Below are 16121 nucleotides of genomic sequence, written 5' to 3' on the forward strand. Positions count from 1 at the left end.
CAAGATTCTTCATATTGAATAATGAAGTTGGAATTTCGACCGTAAATTTTTTTTTAAAAAATTTAAAACGTGATTTCGGCGCACAGTTTCGGTCAATTAAAAGAATAAAAGCTAATTTGCAAATATAAGAAGTATCATCTTCCGACGTTTCGGTCAATATTTAGACATTTATCAGGGAAAGTTTGAATAACTAAATACTGCGTATGCTTATAATGTAACATGCTTGATAGAAGCGTGCGATGTACGAGTCGGTTGAACAATGACTGACTGAATCTCAGTCAATGGCCTGTTTAGATTATAATATGTAAGTATATATTAATCTGTATATATTCCTAATAAACAGTACATCAAAGTTAAAAAAAAAAGTTTTATTGTAAATCAATGTCAGAAATAACGATTTCAGCCCATAAATTAAAATTCTTGGATTAGTTATATTTACGTATTTAATATCGCGGCCCGCGTAGAGTTTCCACTTGTGGCCCACTTCTGACAAATCTAGTCGCCCTACTCGAGACCCTTCAAAGACCTCGTTTGAATTTAATTTCGTGGATTGTACAGCGCGACAACATGTGGGAGAAGCGGAGCTGCATCCAGCGATCAGTATTCTCGCAGCGAGCTGAAACCGTAGGGCGAAGAGGCTGGAGCTCGCCAGTCGATTGGCGGATTGAAAGCCGTCGCGACGTTCTCCGCGAACGAGCAATAATTCTCGGATAAAAGATCGCGATAGGACCTCATATTGAAGTCGTCTACTGTCACCAGCGACGAGGCCCTCCGATTATTGCCAACTCACGAACAGCCGACAGCAGAGATCGTGCACGGAGACGGAACGATCAGGGAAACCAGAGGGCGGGAGGAGGAACGGGAGAGTTTCGAGCAGGGAGGTGGAGGCAGGGCTGGTGTCTCGTAGACGGTATTCTCGGTGAAATATTCGCCGGCAGTAGTACGGCGAGGAAAATTTTGTGTACTTATCGAGTTATGTACTCGCTCCACGTTCATCGGATGTATCGAGCCAATTTAGGTGTCTGCAGCCAGATAGCCGCGTGCGGGAGGGGCTGAAACGAGGCCAGAGCGGGGGGCGGAACGCGGAGGAGCCGATTTCTACGTCAATATTTGCGAAACATTACGCTACGACGAAGCAGCACATATCCGTCAGACGAACACGAACGAAACCCCCTCGGCACCGCGAGCCTAGCGTTCCTTCCGGGACGCCTTTCTTCTCCATGCGTTCCGGGAACGAACCGGGAATCTGGCATTATCGTATCACGAGCAGCGGCTCGGAGAGCCGTTCGCGAACCTTCATAGAGGAGAAGGCACCGATCGAGCTATTTAAATAGCAATCGATCGCGATACTTTGTTACTCACTCGACGAACGTCAAGGCGCGAAAGAGCAGAAAGGAATGAATTACCCTGGACGCGAGGGGCTGTCGAGGGGAACAAAGAAATGGCAGGGTGGATTGAAAACAATCATCGATGCCAGCCATTAATCTTCAGGACATTCATTTAACCGCGCCAGGGCTGCCACCCCTCGTTCAATTTCCCACTAATTACATTCGTATTCGGGAGCGGAACTGGTTGTGGCGGCCAGTTACAGCGGGGAGGCGGCTGCAAGTACGGCCAAACAGGTGGCAATACTCGTTGGGAGTCTCACGGGTCTTCTCGCGGGGAACTAACGTGATTACCAGCCGTTTTTGGCTACCCACGTACGCTTGAAGCAACCGATGCGCTGAATGCCGATCCCATTCTCGTCGATCACCTCTCTCCTTCCGATCGCGCGAAATATCTCTTATCGACCAGAATGCTCGAGCGGCTCGAGCCTGCGGAGCGCGGCGTGTCTACCGGAGCGGGATCGGTCAGCCCCTGAATTCAACCGCTGCTCGCCTTCGTCATCTTTCAAAATGAATTCCACGGTGTAATCGTATTTCACCGGCTGACCGTTGGCCACAGCTGATCGATCACGAGGGCAGGAAAGGAAATTCAAAGCCGTCATAGGCGAAGGCATAAGGCCCATTTGCTTTGCTACGAAAACATTCAACAATTGATCACAGTTCCTTTTCTCTCGCGGCTGTCCCTACTCCGCGGAGTTTAACGAAGCTTCGAGAAAATAGAAGAGAGCGCGCAGGAATTGGGTTCGAAAAGCGATTAGCACGGATCTCGTTTATTTAATTCGGCTGGTTAACGAAGTTCCGCGTCCTGAACTGAATTCGCTGCTTTACTCGGCATCTAAATTACGCGGCTGCACGGGCTACTTCGAATTAACAGGGATTTCTTTCCACCAACGTGATTATACTCCCTTTCTATCGGAGAATCTTTAACGTTTCTCTTGTTATCGGGTACAAGGAGGATTCAGGTCGCTAAAGTAGCTCGCGAGAGACGCTCTTTAGCAACATTCCACCTAGAGGTCCCTATTTCGCGTGTAATAAACGTATCCGAACTTCAATCCGTGTAATTTTTAATACACGGATACCCGTGTATTTCTGTTCGCGGATATCCGTGTAGTTCTGTTCACGGATACCCGTGTATTTCTGTTACACGTGTATTTAAATACACGTGAAAAGCCACGACTTCTAATTCTACCGCAGACGAATCTACGTGAGAAAGTATCGTCCACCGAGTGAAGGAGTAACTGAGAACAGCCACTTCCCGTCGAGGCGTTAAAAGGAAACCATCAAGTAACAGAAGAGCAGGCAATTTCTGTGTTTCAGCGGACACGCGAGCTGTAAGAAGCTGCGCAGGGAATGCCCGTTCCCTGTTCCGCTATCCGGACTCTGGGGCCGCTGGTTTCTGCAGCGTGCATGGCTCCGCCCGAGATCTGCGGGGGAAAGTTCCTGAGGAACTAGCGCGGAGGCGGCAGTGGCGGTGGCGGCACGGCGTCTACTTGGAATAATTCGCGTAGTTAGCGGCTAGCAGTTTATCACGCCGTGGGTGACAACCCTTGCTCGTTCGTACGCTCTGTTGGCCCGCGAGCCTGTTGTCGGCACACACATAGTTCAGCAAACCGAAACCAAGATCGCGGGGACGCCAACTAAGCGGCTGGCTAAGGAGCCCCGCAAGACCGATTCCCATTGCATTCCTGGGCAACTAGCCCAGATATATCGATGCCCCGGCGTCCCTTTGTTCCCCGATTACTCTTGCGCTTCAGCTGGACAAGAAGCATCCGGAAAAGTAGCATCGAACGCCAACGACTCAGCTCTCCTCCCCGCCAGCAAAGGGAGCAATTAAGAAGCCGCGCCTTTGGACATTCCGAGGGAAGTGCCCTTTAAGAAGCTTAGAAGTTCGCGAAAGCCAGCAATTACTTTCATTTCTCTCGATTCACGGGAAATCCAATTTGTCCAACATTTCTGTATGGTAATGCAGGAAAGGGCAAGTTTGAATATTAATTTTCTTCTGCCCGGGAAAGGAGGACGTATAACGGAGTCAATCCGCAGTCGTGATTTGCCGGTACAGGAAACTGGATAATTATTTGCCCGGCGATAATCGTATTTTCCCCGGGCATTCCGCTCTCCCTTAAACACGAGATCGTAAAGTACTTTGTAATTTTCTGCAGCTTTTCCTGTGTACGCACCAGCTCCACCGCCCCCAGCCCCTTTTCTCTTAATCGTTTTAGCGGAGATAGCAGGCCAGTGTGTTCCCTAGGATTTAAGGCGCGGCCTTTCCCTTTATTGCGCGCTGCAGTCGCTCTAAAGAACGATCGTTGATTACGAATCTCACCTCGGAGTCGTCGTTAAAAAAACATTACGGCTAACAAGCTATGCAACCCCATTGACGTAAAGTCCGGAGTTCAGGTTTGAAGCATGGATGCCGGAGGTATCGGTCGCGATGGCTGGTCGTCGCAGGGGCCATCTTTCCAATTTCGCCGCGGGAGATGCTGGCGAGCGGGCAACCGCAGAGGCTCCCGAAAATCGTAGTGCCCGCGAACCGGCATTCCGGATTTATGTCGGTCATAAATTCATGCGACTTCGCGGACCGTTTTTCCGATCTCGGACCACGTTCGCCAGCCTCTCGCCAGCCCCTTTTTAACCCTCCACCTCCGCCCCCGCCCCTTCAAGCTTTCACACCTTTTACTCTTGTCGCATTCCGCGCGAGCTCTCCCATCTTGCCGCATTTTCATTTCGCCGGCTATTTTCGCGGCCCGCGCGACAGCGTCGCGTAGGCGTCTGCGGCACCGCCGGCGACAACGACGGCTAGAATTTCGAGCATCGATCGCTCGGCCCGGCTTTCCAACACTTTGCGATCGTGAAAGCCAGAGAGCATTTCCGTTCTCTGTTTCTCTCTTCTCCCTTTCATTTGATTCTACCTCGTTCCCTCGCCCGCGCCGCACCCGTTGTAGAATCGGCGCCGGCGTTCTTTCTCTCGCGGGAAAGAAAGCGGACGCGCGTATAATCGTCGGTTTAATTCGATTTGCGAGTGGCCTCGGCCGCTGGAGCATTAGCAATTCCGCGGAATAGGGGAGCCGGATTATCGAAAGCGAAGAGGAAAGCGAAGTGAACAGGGGGCCGTAGAGGAAGAGAAGTACGCGCGATTCAATTTATACGGTTCGCAAGAGGACAGCGTGCGCGCTCGCGCGCGCTCGGGGGTTAATTATCCTTGCCACAGAGAGGCTCGATTATGTACAGCTATCCGGTGGCCAATAGCGCGCGGCCAACATTTTTCCTCGCTCCTACTCTCTCTCTCTCTCATTCTCGTCCCTTTTTTTCCCTACCGCGCGCTCCTCTCTTACTATTTTTGCCCATTAGTCGGCGCGTAGAACATAACCCTACACTTGCGCCGGCTGGGAAAAGGGTTGCCGACCCCGGGACAAACCCCCCCATTCTCGTACGTGTGTGCAGAGAAGCGTGTGCGCCCGAGTAAAAGCCCGGAAAAAATTGCTGCTCAACGCTTTTCAAGAGGAATTGCTGCTTGTTGGAATAAAGAAGAGTTATTTAACGAGACGCACGGCCGCGCCCCGGCCCTTGTGTTTTTTTTTTTCAATTCCTCCGCGCCACCGATATTCGCCGCGACTTTATTGGCATATTCAAAGTCCCTCGAGTGTGTAACATTTCCAATGCCAGCTGGGCAGCAAATCAGAAATTTGGTTAATCGCATCGACCGGCAGGAGATATCGATTCGAGGGGAAACGTCGGGACGATTTTCCGCGGAGCGAACGTGAACAGAGATTTCCCAGGGAGGACGCTAATGCAACCGGAAGAAGGTGCGGTGAAATATAGTCGGCAGGAATAAAAGGAGAGGGATAGCGGAGCAAGAGTAGCGAAATGCCGAGGCCGAAGGTAGAGACGGAAAACGAAGATTGAACGCGACGCGAGGAGCCAGAAGAAGAAGAAGAAAAAGGAAGGGTAGAGAAGAGCAAGGGAGACGGAGGTTAATTAAGGGAAAACTTAACGACGGGGTTTGTCCAGCCCCGTCCATTTCTATGCGTAGTTCCCTCGCTTCTCCCTTCCGTCCACCGACTTCGACTCGAGTTAACGCCCAAAGTTCCGCGCGGATTTTTGAAATTCTAATTCGACCGTCTAATCTGCTCGAGTCTCCCCTATCTCCCCGCCCCTCTCTCGCTCCCAGTAGCTGGCGCGAGTGTGACGAGAGCTCGTTTCGGACGTGAATACGCGAGACGGATTCTAGTGGCAACAGCAGAGGGTACGGCGAAAGGAGAGAGCGTGGAAGCGTTAGTGCGTTCACGAGGAAGCCAAGGGAGAAAGCCTACCCTTCCCACCGCAACCTCTTAGACAGACAGGCTGATATTGTCTGTCGCGCCATACAGGCTACCTGAAAACATTCGTAATCGCTCCGCGATGCCTCTCGCCAAAGAATAAAACGGTTTTCCGTGTAAGTAGCGTTTTCGAATAAGAAAGAGAACGGCCCATCTCCCGCACACTTTACGCGTGATTAAAATCGCGGCACGAGGATGATCTTTCGAGCAACAGTCCTCTCTGTTGCCGAGGCGTTCCTCGATAGACGATGGAAGCGGCCTGCACTTCGCGCACGCAGCCAACGGCGTGGCTATAGAAACAGAACTAATTGCGCCGTACCTATTTAATTAAGCCGCGGATTATTTCCTTAACGAGGACAGATCTCCATTCTTCCTTCCTAGCTGTTCAGTGGGAGGCTTCGCTTGCGCCTTTTACAATTCTCCAGCTCTACTCGGCGCGAGGCAAGGGAATTCTTGACAACCTCTGGTTTCGCTGTCGCTCTCCCTCCCTCTCTGTGGCTTCTATCGCCGCCACAGCTATCACCACCAGCATCGCCACAGACACCCTTCTGTCGTGCAAAAACACCCGACCGTAGACGCACGCCGAGGGGAACTTCCCGCACACATGACGCTCAATTCCGCTCAGTCCCCCGTTTCTTCACCGGTGGGGGAGAAGAAAATACGCGCGTACGCGTGCGACCGTTTGTCTCTCCTTCGAGGAAGCGGCTCGCTCGCGAAGGGAGCCCCGCTTTCGCGCCAACCACTCTCGCCTATTCCTCTCCCCTATTCTACCCTGCCAACCCTCCTTTGATTTACCGATAATATTTACGCGTCGATGATCGCCGACGACGCGGGATCCGCCTCCATTTAATTTCCCCCCGCGCGCTACCTCCGGCAAAAGGGTAAAGTCGGAGGCGCGGAGTAGTTTAAGCGAGTGCGAGTGGAGCAGTGTCTCTTGAAAGACGCACGCGCTTTGTATGCTCTCTCCGGTCTCCATCCTCCGGCCGACGCGCACAGGAACACGAGTTTACGTTCCTTTGAACCCTTTGCGACGCAAACATTGTTTCCCGTAACGTCCACAGGAAACGAGTTCACGCGCGATCAAATCGAACGGAATTCTGCGCGCTGCCTGTGTTCAGGTCAATGAATTACGCGTAATACGAATCAGGCTTCTACGGAGTTCTAGCTACATCTATGGGGGAAGCTGGCGTTTAGGCGAAAGGAGACAGTTGTTTCATAATAGCGACCGATACAATTGGTCGTTACGTTCGTCGGGTCTTGCGTGTTAAATTAGGGTAAGCAGGCCAGTAGATGGACGAGGCCAGTAGATGGACGGGGCCAGTAGATGGACGGGGCCAGTAGATGGACGAATCGTTAGTTAATCGTTAATATTGAATGAACTAGGGGTTTAAAATATATTATTGGTTTTTTATTTTGTAGAAAAAACGTTTGTTGTTTTATAAAACATTAATATATTTATTGAATTTTTTTTTGTATGCGAAAAAGTATTTATATGTACGGTCTTGCGTCAGTATGCGCTAGTCGCTCGATTCTTAGTAGCCATTGCTCAGCGTATTCCTGCCTTCAAGTTAATAAAAATCGTGTTTGGACGTATTGTAAAGAGGTATGTAATACATGATTGTATTGAAATATTAACAATTTATAAATAAATCCTGATTTTTTCCTGCAAAAAATCACGCGAAAATATCAGGATTTCAAATTTAAATAGCCACCATTTTGTTTTAAATTAATATTTCGGACAATTCTCTTCGCCAACCTGAGTGTACATTAATATAGTAACGAAATCTTTTTTGTTTTCTGATTTTAGATAATCTGGTTGCGAATGGCAGTGCTCACCGCAAAACCAAATTTTTAAAAATGCTTCTTGGATGTCGGTTGTTACTTTATTGTAAACGTAAATATTTTTCTACGAAAAAATTACAAAATGTTCTTTAAATGTTGCTCTTTTAAGCGCAAAAGTTTTGTAAAAATATGAGTTTCCGCTTCTTCGAAAAAAATTCACAAATATTCGCCTATTTTCGGCCGCCTGACTAGGTATAAACCCTTAAAGCAGTGAATTTTAAATAAAGCCAGGCTGGGTTTTCCCCTGCATCCTGACGAAATGAAAATGAAAAGAAATTTCACAAAGAAAATCCAGTACTGTAAATAAAGTTAATACTATAAGAAACAAATCTAAACAGCGAATAAAATGGAAACAAATTTTATAATTCTGGTCTAGTGACCAGACGTTTTATGTTAGAATGTGGGACATGAAAAATGAAGCTTACCACATTCGTAAGGAATTAATATAATAAAGACATAATTCTGATAAATTAAAACAAAATTAAAAACACTTTTTTCATAACAAAAAATTAACTACATGGATCATAGAATATCAAAAATAACTGTGTGGATATATATTTTTCCTTTGTGCCACTACGAAAATGTTAAAATGGTTACGTGTCAAATCGGGACAGTCCTACACGATCCATGACGTCTGATCACTTTAGGATACATATAACCTCAATTTATTTACACTCTGGGGCCATAACCTGTTGCACAGTTTTCGGACAACGAAGACTGCATACATTTTTAATTTTGATGAAATAAACTATATTTTAACAAAAAATGCCTTAATCTAGGTCACTACTATAGCTAATAAGCCTCTTATACGCCCAGCCAGACACCCGTTCATCTATTGGTTCTAAACTGTCCATCTACTGGTGATGCGGGCTATGAGTAGACTTTTCATCATTTTATGCTTAAATACATTAATTTTTTTACTTACAGTAATTTTTACCTGTAAATTTATACATTTTTACGTGCAAAGTTTTTGATTTTTTTCTAATACAACAGATATTTCTAAGAAACACCTTGATGTAAACATCGGAATCCGCCCATCTACTGGCCTGCTTGCCCTACGCACTAACGAATCCAGCAGAGCCTCGCTTATTTATCTTCGCGCCGTTTACAGCGCGGAATCAAAAAAGAGGACGGCGACGCGGTCCGCGCGGCAATCGGGAAACTAATATCGTGCGTCATTCACGTGCCGGGAATCTGTTTCGACCCATTCATTAAACTCTCGTGAAGCCAGCGATTCTCTCGCTTCGAGCGTTACGATTTCCAAGCTAGCGCGCGTCCAGGGTGTCGTTTCGGTTTCACACCCCCCCCCCCCCCCCGCGACCAGAGGAGAGACGAAATAACGCTGCTTTCGTTGCAAACGGTGAAACGTCGAGGTTCTGACCGCGACGCGAGGCACTCCTTTCGTTGCGCGGAAAATAACCCCGCGGGTCAGAGGGGAAACTCGATCCAGTCCGGCAACCGAGTTTCCGCCTTTCTTCTGGTCCGGCAAAGAAGCGGACGGAGAGTACGACGGATACGCGGCGCGTATCGGCGGCGAGTATCATCGGCAATAGGGTCAAGCATGATATGAAAGAAAGGGAAATGACCGATAAAAAGGTGGGTCGGGGGTGGCTTGGGAGCGGCGGAAGGACGCCGGTTACGAGGGAAAATCCAGTGGACGGACGCAATCTAGGAACTCTTGGGAACCAATCTCCTCTGATGAAAATACCTCCTTCAAAGCGGACGGTTTTGCAGCCGGGCCAATTTCTTTCGTGACTCTTTTTTCGAATATCGCGTGCAAGCGGGAGCCGCCGCGCGCCCGTTTAGCTACAGCTTCGCTAGATTCTCCATCGACTACACCCTACGATCTACACGGTGCGTCGTATCTTCAAGCGGAGTAATCGTTTCGCGCTGAGAGCCTAAAGACCGCGGCAACGGCACGGATATCGCGGCCCATTCATTCCCCGGAGGCTTGTTACCTCCGACTGTTTTTGCGACAGGGCCGTTGCAGATGCGGCGAAGACGCGAGAAAGCTGAACAGATAAAGATCGTGCAATTCCACGTTAGCTGGAAGGTCTTCCCGGAACCTGCACCGCGACATTTACGCCGCTCTCACCCTCCGACTTGCCTTTTCCTGCCTCTTTCGATACTCCGTCCCATTTTCAGTCGTTATCCCTTCCCCCTTGCCCTCGCGCCTTCCTCTCGCCCTTTCGCCCTCGCTTCCTAACTTCCAACCGATGGGTTAGGAACGGAAGAAGGTACGGGATTGCCGCGGGAAGATGGATTCCGGTATCGAAGGATCGGGGCCAGGATTTTCCAGGTTATATTCCTGCCGCGAGCTATACGGGATATCCCGAGATTCGAACGTACTCCACCGCCGACTGCTTTGAAGAGCACCCATGAAAGTTACACCTTCTCCTGCCCCGTCGACTTTATGATCGACTGCCACTACTGGCTGCCGGCTCCTTCTCTCCTGCCGTCACTCAATTTATTTCGATAACTATTTAGTCCCTAACCACCTTCAATTAACAGCGAGACGGAAACCCCCTTTCGTATAGAATATAATTATCCTCCATACGATACTCCAACGTTCAATGCTTTTACTTACTTAGTTATATCGCGCTCGTCACGACGCGACAGCGCTCTATTCTCTCGCGCAGCTTCCGCCCTACGTGCTTAATCCGCCGGAACACGCGTTCGAACCGTAAAAAGCGAGACGTTTTGAAAATCCAAATGAGCACGGAGAGGAGTATCGGTAGCTCGGGGAAGAGTGCGCTTCGAGGATCTGCTCCTCGAGGAGTCTTTAACTCGCGCTCACGTTCCCAGGATTAAGCGAAAAAGCGTAAACAGCAGCGAGCGCCAATAGAATATCCACGTGGCGGAGAGCAAGGGACAAGGACGGGGCAGGGTCTGCGCGTCTTCGATTGGCTCATGCATTTTTCAACAGTCCCCATTTGTTTGATCAGACTTAGAGCCCGCTGAGAACTGCACTTTTCGCTCGACGTCGCCGTCGCCGGGAGTGACGGCAGGGCGACGCGGCGAGTCTGGCAAGTTGAGCGTGTGTTTGCGCGCGTATCATGGAAATGCGAGAATGGCTGGAGGAGCAGAAGGACGGTAACGCGTTAGATGCAAGCTTGCGCCCGTTCCACGATCGACCTTCTACCTCGGGAAACTATCTATCCAACGTTTACTCTTGCTCGAAACCGAAGAAACACGCTCCCCTCGCCACGCGAACGTCTGCTCATCGATTTTTTCCGGCGCGTAGCCGCCTCATCTCTGCCACCGAACAGGCTAATACGCCGCGCCGTTCGAGGGCCCTTTTCGCCGAGCCACTAAGTTTGTTTGACACCAGAAATTAGGCGCGAGCCTTTTCAGACGCTCATAAAAGCGCCGCTTTGATCTTGATTAAACTCTTTCGCCGCTCGCCACTTGTTTTCTTCTCCCTCGCAGAGATCGCGCCCGGCGAGAACGCTTGTTAAACACGGCTCCCAGAACTGGATCTCGACTCGATACAAAACGTTTAATCGCGCCACGATTACGAAATCGGAAAAATCGGGAGGACAGAAACTGGACAGAGTGGGTTCTTGGGTTCTTAATTACCGACACTTCAAGTAGTATCGAAGGAAAGTCGGATTACAACCTCGCGTACCGAATATCAGAACTCGTGCAGCTACGCTGTGTATCGCATGTAGACCCGGCTCATCACCACAGATTTAGTTGTAAGTGTTGTAGGTATTTAATAGTGAATGAAATAGTCTGTTTAAACACTTTAAGGTTAGTTTTTAACTACGTATGTTTTTCTATATAATCTCGAATTTTAGGGTGCCAATGCTTGTACTTTTATGCCTATTTTTGTTCTTCATTGAATATTTTTAAAATAAAAGACTTAATAGGTACTCAAGAGGTTTTACTTTAATGAGAAATCCATAATCATTGATAATAACTGAAAATTAAGAACATATGAAAACTTCACACAAAAATATAGACATTCCAATTGGGATTTCCGCTTAGGGTGCCAATCATTTTACAATTTATCCCACATAAGTTTATCAGATAACACGAAAGTTACTGAAAATAATCAAATACACATGGATTTCTACATGAATATCAACACGTGCATTAAAGGATTATATTATTTATTACAATTTAAAGTAACAGTTTCATCGATTGAAAGATGTATCTCGTACATCACAATTTTTTATAAAAAATCAATTATCTACGAAACAAGGATAGTAATTAAAGTTTTAATCTACAGTCTAAAAAATATACCTATAAAAATTTTTTTAAGCTAAACGATTTTATAAAAATCACAACAAAATCATTTCGACGCTTGATTCTGTATTAAACTGATTCATATTCTGTTATGACATATACTGCTCCATTATTTTATTTAATGTGAAAAAATACCACCGAAATTGTAGTACAAGAAAAGAATTATTTTTTAGTTTATAGAAATGTTTTGAATAAAATCGTTTGGATTTGTGGTTATGGGTTATATTTCTTGATCACTGGGTAATTTTTTCACCCCCCTACGGATATTTTTTTCATAATTATGTATTGTCGTCATAACTATACACGCCTGCAAAGTTTCAAGACAATTGGATTGGTGGAAGTGGGTTAAAATTGGGTTTCCAGATTTGAACCCACCAAACAAACAAACATACATGCAAACAAACAAACGAAGGATCAAAGCTGAATAAAATCATTTAATAATTAAAAGAAAAAATAGGGAGTATAGAATCCAACGATGTTCTCACCGAAACTTCGATACTGGAAAAATTTTCCAACACTGTTAACCGAAAAGTAACGTGTGACGTGATACCAATTCATTCGCAGCTCTTATCTAAGAGAGACATTGATGTTCTGTTTTACCCACCCGTTTCGCTTTACCCTACTCTCCCCAGCCATAAATGCTTTAAACTGCGAATAAAAATTCAGAGTAAGGTTATCAAAAGGCTGAAATAAATGTATTATAAATAAAGGGTGAAATTTGGCAGGTTCACTTAGGGCACAAAAGAAGTCTCGAGCCCAGGCCTGATCGTATGCATAGAAAGACTTACCGATTACGGTGAGATTGTAGCGGAAGCTGCGCGTCTGGCCCTTCTGGAAGTCGACCCTGCACCTGTAGGTGGCCGCGTCGTGCCTCTTGATGTCCTCAATGACGAGAACCGCGGGGCTCGGGAATGTGGTTCGAAAATACGCCCGAGGCCCGAAAAACCGAGGGTCCGAGGCGTGTTGGGCTTTGGTTACCGACTTCTCCCTGGCATCGATCCTGGAACAGGCAGAAAAAGAAAACGATCTCTGAGGTGAACAGCTAACCAGAGTCGCGTTTGTTTGCCGACGCGTAATCGCTGCCGCGCTAGGAGCAATGGTGACCCAGCCCGCGATCTCGTCGCGCGGCACGGAAACGATAATAGAATTTATTGAAACGTCGCTCCGTAACCGGTTAACGTAATATAAATGTAATTTGCCATTTACACAAGCTGGACTGGAGGCGGGGGCGGCGGCGGAGGTCGATAATACTTGGTAAATATGGATAGTTGGAGCGTTTGGAAACGCAATAAACGTTATTGCGCGCGTACGTTGCCCTGCAATCGGTCGCGATCGATGATGCTCGAATGACGCTGGACGACCCTACACGGCGATTCAATTATTCGTTTGAGATCGGCGAAACAGGGAAATGCGAGAAATACAAATGAACCTTTTTCTGCCGCGGATGCCGCAACTTCCAGTTAGGTATCGAACGCCCTCAGGAGTCATCCCGAGGGTTAACACACAGCCGTACGGCTAATAAAAATATATGAAGAAGTAGACGAAAGTTTGTCATTTAGTAGTTCGCCGAGTCACCCCTCCCTTCCCCTTTGCCTATTCCCTTTTCCACCGAGTGGCCGACGGAGGCCCGTTTGATGAGAATCGGCCAGAGTCTCGAGGAGAACCGGAAAGAGATACTCGATACCATTGTTCGCATTCCCAGAGACTTCCGTGGAAACTGGAAACTTCTTGCTTCCCCGGGCTTTGTCTTTGTCGTTCCCGTTACTCGCTCCTCGCCCGCCCATCCCTCGACCGACCGCCCATCCCTGGATTCCCGTTTTTTTTTCCCACGGGACGCCCGACTCGCACCGGGGAATCCCAAGAATTCGCGGAACGGGCCCGCGGTATTCGATATGTATGTAGGAGGAAACGATCGCAATTTCCGGCCAATGAAATTCGAGCGGAGCGCAGAGATTTCGTTGTAAGGGACCGACACAGAGGGAAAACCGGCAGGACGGTGGATCTGCTCCGAAAACTCTCTGCCGTTACGATCCATCGGCTGGCGGCCGTTATTGCTCGCTTGCTAGAGGATATAATTATTCCGAATCGATGAAATAATTAGCGGGCGAAGCTGGGCCGCTCGGATAACCAGAGATAACGCGATTCAATTGCCGCTGTGCCATGCAATATTTAAAATTGCCGCGCCGTATGTTAGATCCTGGCGCTAATGACGGGGAAAAAAACGATTCGAGGGGACGCCAGTGAGGTTGAATACGATTATTCGTTTCTAACGTTCCAAGCAACTTCGCGCAGCTTGCGCATGTGATAATACTTCCACCTACACTCGGTTCGCGCAGCATCAGTAATTACTGGCATTCGCAATCGAAGCAAAGCGTTAAATATAACATCGAATACCGGGGATTTCGATTCTCTTCGATTCCCACAGTTTGCCGCAGTTATTACCAGTCCTCGTCGCAGTGAACCGTGCGCAGTAAACGCGCGAGTAACGCGAAGGAGCAAACGCACTTGACATTAGAAACAGATTTAACCTCACGCGAAATATTCATTGCGAGTATATCGCGCGTGTCTTTTAATCCCGCGGAAGGCGATAAAATTGATGCGTACTGCGGGGTTAGATCCTCCGTGACGATCGCTATTAGCGAGGGTAGTTCGATGTGTTTCCAGCAGAGTGGCAATTTCTGGGTAGTAGTCGTGCATATAAGGCGGAAGCAGATCGCGAAATAAATGATCCGGGGCGAAAGACGACGAGACAGGGTGGCTCAAACCGTGGAGATTGATGAACTGGGGGCGTTGCGTATCGCGAGGAGATTAAAACGTTCCTCGCAGTTCCTCGTGTTCTGTCGTTTTCTAAGATAAATATCGTCTCTATTGCTTCTTCCAAGAAACTCCACGATAATTCATCCTCGAAGGGTCTCGACAGACGAATATTCTATTACGCGCCGTAATTAATGCGACGGATTCGTTAGCTGGAATAAAATGTCGCGGCTTTAACGAAATAATGCTCGAAAGGGAAGGCAATGAATTAAGAAATGTAGGCACGCCGTTCGATCCAGAAGAGCGGTTCGCGACTTTTCCCCCCTATCTCGTCGGCGCGAGTCGCACTCGAATCTCATCGGACCGAAATCCAGCAATTACGCTGGTTAGTTACCGGCTACGCGTCGTCTTGGGGATTCAATGAGATTTTCAAATGCTTGGACGGAAGCGACGTTAAACGGCGACCGAGAGAATTTCTGCCCTGTGATATTCATTAACGAATGCCAGCGCGAAAAAGGTCTGGATCGGTGCTCGTGTTATAGCGCGCGATAAAAAGGAAGGAAAAAGGTAAACGACGGGTGGAGGGAAAATGTCAAGTGAAATACTGTTATGGAACGAAGGTTTAATGCGTCATAATTATGTAGCATTAGCCTGTGGCATATAATGCGCCGCGCCGTAATTACGCGGTCTTGCGATTCTTCGTATTTACGACGCCGCCGTCTTGACGGTCCATAAAATTAACGGAACTCCGCGGATCTGTTTCCGGAGCTGCGTAAAACGCTTCCTCGACGGATTCGGAAGCTGGGCGAGGACGCGATGCGTGTCCGCTCGAATATGTTCCTCCGCTTCCAAGCTTCCCGGAAGATGAGAAGGAATTGGAAATGTCGATCAGTCTTTCCTCGAACGAACGAATCAGGGAGAATTTAAAAAGTTCCTCGCGCCGGCGGAGGGGCGCAGAGATTTGCCCGCTAAGCTACTTTCGTCGAAGAAAAATTGATATTACGAAGCAGCGGCGTTAAATCGCGGAATTCCATCCAACGAGATTCATTAATTGTCGGCAACGATCGGGCGGAACTCGCTGGAACTTTATAACGAATTGATTCGTTCCGGTTCCGCCCGCGTGTCGAAATCACCGGGCCGCTTTGCCAGCCGTTAAAATATTGAACGCAAGGAAAAACTGTGGCCGGTGTAATTCGAAATAACATTGATCTCGTACGCGACTGTTTGAATTGCCCAGGCGGATAAATAATTTCACGAGTTCTCGGGGTCGTGCTTCCCGGAGTAACGCAGTCAGAAATATTATAAACCGACAGTGAAATTATTGATCGAACGTATTCGGGACAACCGTTTGCCGCGTTCTGTTCGGATGAAATTAGAATTGAACGACTACTCGGGGTGGACACGAGATGAAGATTCCATGGGGTGATTTAACGGGGTGCCGTGGGTTTCTCGCGCGAATTATTATTTCACCCAGCGTCAGGTGGCGGACGATACGCTCGCTGGCAGGATTTCTCGCGGTTTATACGCGAAACCAAGTCGGGACGCGCGTACGTGCACGCATTATAAATATCTA

General features: G+C 48.1%; 1 protein-coding gene across 2 annotated transcripts in view; it reads right to left on the reverse strand.

Annotated features, from left to right (window-relative positions):
• LOC143368484 (hemicentin-1) overlaps window positions 1–16121 on the reverse strand; it is a 354314-nt gene that overhangs the window by 93295 nt on the left and 244898 nt on the right. For both annotated transcript variants that reach the window (XM_076811252.1, XM_076811253.1), the window contains exon 3: window positions 12583–12794. In XM_076811252.1, coding sequence (XP_076667367.1) covers window positions 12583–12794 — 212 coding nt within the window. The remainder of the gene's footprint in view (window positions 1–12582; window positions 12795–16121) is intronic.

Source organism: Andrena cerasifolii, chromosome 4, assembly GCF_050908995.1.
Source record: "Andrena cerasifolii isolate SP2316 chromosome 4, iyAndCera1_principal, whole genome shotgun sequence".
Taxonomy (NCBI): domain Eukaryota; kingdom Metazoa; phylum Arthropoda; class Insecta; order Hymenoptera; family Andrenidae; genus Andrena; species Andrena cerasifolii.